Source organism: Etheostoma spectabile, chromosome 5 (genome assembly GCF_008692095.1).
Source record: "Etheostoma spectabile isolate EspeVRDwgs_2016 chromosome 5, UIUC_Espe_1.0, whole genome shotgun sequence".
Classification (NCBI taxonomy): domain Eukaryota; kingdom Metazoa; phylum Chordata; class Actinopteri; order Perciformes; family Percidae; genus Etheostoma; species Etheostoma spectabile.
The window spans coordinates 11528571-11532977 of record NC_045737.1 but is presented as its reverse complement, the minus strand read 5'-3'; the positions used below and the strand labels follow the sequence as shown (position 1 = coordinate 11532977).

Below are 4407 nucleotides of genomic sequence, written 5' to 3'. Positions count from 1 at the left end.
TTTTTTTTATAAAGCTGCTGAACACCCCCACAGGAGATTTCAGTTATTCTGGCTGATTACTCTGTTTAGGGTGAAGGAGGGCCTGAGCTTTCATAGGAGCTAACGAGTTCACTAAATATCTCCCAATAAGAATGATAAAGGTGTCCTTTTATCCTGCCGTCACAGGTGTAACAGCCCTAACAGGGGACTCAGGAAGATGTTACTCAGTCTAACCACATCCACACAGTCCTGGGTAGAGATCCAATCAGCCACATTACCTGAAAACCCCCGTATGGGTTTTCAGGGCCTTTTTAAATTCAGTGATGTCAGACTTTATCCCGCGTGCTACATACTGTAGAAGACGAGGTATGCATTTTTGGGTATGGAGATATTATCAGTGTTGACAGTTAATTGATCTTTGTGGTTTTCTTTTTAAGACCTGAACCTCCCAGCCCTGGACAGACTAACGGCATCGGCACCCCTGAGCAGCTCACCGGACGCTTCCAGGTCAGAGCTGCAGCTCCACATTTTGTGTTGCTTACTCAACATCAAATGGAAACTTGATGTCTAGAACAGTGTGCTCCACCTCATTTTGATCTGTGGCATTGCTCAGTGCTTGTTTTATTTGGATAATGTGTTGTTTTGACCATACAGGGTGTGCTGCTGTCTTTCTACTAATGCATGCGTCACACATCTGTTTATTACATATCTGCTTATATCCCTCAAGACGGAAGCAGTACAAGCCATTGCAGTGGTTTAGTACTTATACCAGTGTTTTTATTGGGATCATAAAGAGTCCCAAAGCAACACCTACAGTACATTGTGAAACTGAGTACAAATCTGTTTAAGAATATGAAATTTACAGGCGCCCATACATCGAGGTTTACTTCTAGATGCAGAGGGCCCGGGTTTGACTCCAACCTGCAGCCCCTCCTTGCTGGAGCTGTCCTGTCAAGGGCTTAAAAATGCCTAAAAATATTTTTTAAAAACTATATGACGTTTACTACAGTGTACAGTGTGACAAAAATGCTCTCCTAAAGATCCAGTTACGTTCATCTGATATCAACACAATAGCATTACTGTTTTTTGTAGGAGGCAGTAATAGTGAGTAGAGACGAGAATCAGAACTACAGAGAGTACACCATCTCCAGCCCTGCGTCGCTGTCCCCTGGACCTTATTCCCCAGATCCTTTTCCCAGCCCCGACGGAAAGAGGGAGAGGCTGACACCGACCATCAACAAAAGGTAACTCTCTTGACCAGTAGTAGTAGTAGTAGTAGTAGAGATCAGCATTGCAATGTTCATGCATGCAGGTCAAATTTGGGTTTTATTGTATATTTGATAGAAATCAGTCATATAATTAGCTTTAATGCATATTTGATGACATGAAGATTTTTTTTCTTCTTCTTCTTCTAATGAAGAATCCACTGGACATGAGAAAATGCTTTAAAAAAAAAAATGAAGCATTGGTTAAACCCATTTGCTCGGTTGTGACATTCTGGGTTGTTGGACAGATGCTGAACCCTCAGCCAGTTTGTCCACTTCTCCATTGTTACCATGCTTACCAATGTTGTAACAAAAGAAAAAGATTGTACTGAAGTCACACACTTGATCTGTTCACTAAAATCTAAATCACAGTTAGGACCATCAGCCTTTCCGCGTTCAACAACAGGTTCTAAGATAAGGTCTTGGGCCCTTTTTTTTTTTTAAAGCTTGTTTCAGATGGGACAGTTGAATCTTTTTTTAGAAACCTGTCCATTCACTGCTTCAATAGGCTTATATCTGGACAAAAGGTTGCAACAAGCGCTCTCTTGACTCTACAACAGGCCCAGAGTCAATAGGTATGGGAGTAACAGACAGAAAGTGGAGCCATGGGATTGTACTGTAGTAACAAAGGATATGCACAGGATATCACATTCCACCGTTTGCATTCACTTTAACAAAAGGCAGAATGTGGAACGTTCACCGCTCTCTCTCGGCACATGGCCGTTTGTTGACTCTCCTGGATAACTCTTACCAGGTCACATTTAAAACTCACATTTATCTCCCTTGTCCGGACGAAGTTTTCTGTCCTGCACACACTTATTTTCCATCTTGTCAAAGATGTAACTTGAATTTTTTGTTATATTAATATTCTTCTTCCATCTTAATTTACCATGTAAAGCAGAATTATTATTGTGAGTAAAAAGTGTGCAGAACACTGTGGTTCTTCAAAATATAAGTTTACTGTTGCGTCAAATTGGAATTTGTACAGATCTTCACTGCACGGGGAACCGCCAGCACTTAGCCATGTTTCCATTCCTTTATCAACCCAATTTTAAGCAAAGTTTTAAAATGTTGCAAAAAAGCAAATTAGGAGCGTCTCCTTCAACTGGGTTAGAGTAAATAAACTTTGCAATAGATTTTGTAAAATAGCCTCATTCACCCAGAGATATTAAATGATAACTACGTTACCACATATATGATTTAAGAAAAAAAATTCCCAGAGGGTTGACACATTTGTCAGTCTCATGTTATACTGTATGTTGTCAAATTGCCAACCCCAAAATCAAACATGTCTGTTTGACTCTGTGTTGCCATTATCTTATAGTGTCCAGCTGCGTCCATGGTCTCCAGTGGAGAAGAGTCACCGACTGTCCAGACCGCTGTCACAGGTTGGTTTCTGTTTTTATTTAAACTAGCTAAATTCTCTATTTGTCCCTTCTGAAAGTTTTTAGCTTTCTGAGAGATGCTGTCCACCATTTGTTTAGCCAATAACTGCCCACCTTGTTAAAGAAAAGCAGCTTCCTGCTATAAAATGTTTTTAATTAGATGAACAATTGGTTCTTGGTGAGCGTGACATTTCAGTCTCCTCCGACCAAAAACAAAAGAACTGCTGTAACATAAGTTTGCTATTAAATACTTTGGATGATATGATACTAGGCTTGTATTCATCAACTAGGCTTGTGTCATGGCAGGAGTAGTGCAATAATATTGGACTAATCCATACAAATGTTTAAACGAGACGTCCTCACAATGCCAATCTGTCATTCCTCTGTAGCCGCTGTCTTGGGCTGCAGTTCACTTGGTTAGTACAGCTGAAGGTTGTCCTCGTCTGTAGATCTGTGTATGTATTTTGACTGCGCTGTCAGTCTGCAGGAATAACATATTTCAATTCTTAGCCTTTCCTCTTGAATTGTTAGTCTGATGCCACAGACGATGACCTACAAAATGTTTGTGGTCCTCAATGTACTGTATTTGAACTTCACAGTCGAGGCAGGATACAGAGAGGGCTTGACATTTTTATAGCAGGGAGTGTATGAACTAGAAAGGTCAGTCTCTTTGAAAATATCTGGCATTAAGCTGAATAATAGTCTGGTGCCGTTTCATTCAGAGCCTGCTCCAAGGAAAAAAAAATACTTTAAAACAATGGCCTTAACCTTTAGTTGTCTGAATGGAGACTAATTTGTCTCTGTAAGCAATAAAATATGATGCGTGGTAAAAGACAGACTTGGGGTTATCATGAGACTACAGCTAAACTATGCTGTGCTTATTTACCATTCTGCAACGAAGCCAAGAAGGGTCTTGGGCGTCTGGAACGACTTCAGTGAGTTAAAGAGAAAAAATGCTGTGGGAAAGTTCATCATGAGTTATTTCAGCTATGCCTACATGCTTGGTCACAAGCATGGGTCGCACTGAAAGACTGTGCGAGATGACTGAGCAGGAAAAAACATAGAATTCCATCCATTTTTATAACACTGGACACAACATAAAGTTGGATAAATATGCAGAGGTTTGAACTTAAAAACATTTGAGCAGCTAAGTTCTAAGAAGCTGCTGGCTGGGAAGATATATTTAAAATGTTCTCTTTGAGTTTGGGATTCTTTGTGTTGACATGTTAAATGGGATTCAGATGCACATGTCCCTCACAGCGGTGTCCACCCTCTGAGACTGGTCGCTTACGTCAGAGTAGTTTTGATGTCTTTCATACTGGGAGAAAGATGAACCGGGCTAGCCATGATGTAACTGGGGTCAAAGTGGTGTTTTTGAGGATGGCATCAATACATTTTTAAAACAAGTCTTTATCAAATTAAAATGCTTCTGTCAGTCATGACCGCCATGAATCTGCTCCCAGCAAAATATAGTCTGTAGAAAGGCAAGACCAAGTCCCTCCTAATAACTAATTAGACGCGAGTGCAAAGCCACATGGCATGTTGCCTCCCTGTTGGTTTAGAGCAGGGAGGGTGTGCAGGGTGTCTGTGTGTGCCGACATGAATCAGCTCCCTGACTGGCTCGCCTTTTAGGCAGATTCAGCTGACATGAAGGTGATATGTGACGTTCATTTGGGCGACGGACACCTCAGGCAGACAGTAGGCTGGAGACTAAAGATGATGAAGTTGTCTAGTGTCAAGCTTTAACACTTTCAAGTGCTTTGTTTTCATGTGCCTTT

At 41.0% G+C, this 4407-nt stretch overlaps 1 protein-coding gene across 2 annotated transcripts in view; it reads left to right on the top strand.

The window, feature by feature from the left end:
- Positions 1 to 4407, top strand: part of pdlim2 (PDZ and LIM domain 2 (mystique)) — a 38646-nt gene that overhangs the window by 14746 nt on the left and 19493 nt on the right. For both annotated transcript variants that reach the window (XM_032517033.1, XM_032517034.1), the window contains exons 4-6: positions 417 to 486; positions 1072 to 1223; positions 2569 to 2632. In XM_032517033.1, coding sequence (XP_032372924.1) covers positions 417 to 486; positions 1072 to 1223; positions 2569 to 2632 — 286 coding nt within the window. The remainder of the gene's footprint in view (positions 1 to 416; positions 487 to 1071; positions 1224 to 2568; positions 2633 to 4407) is intronic.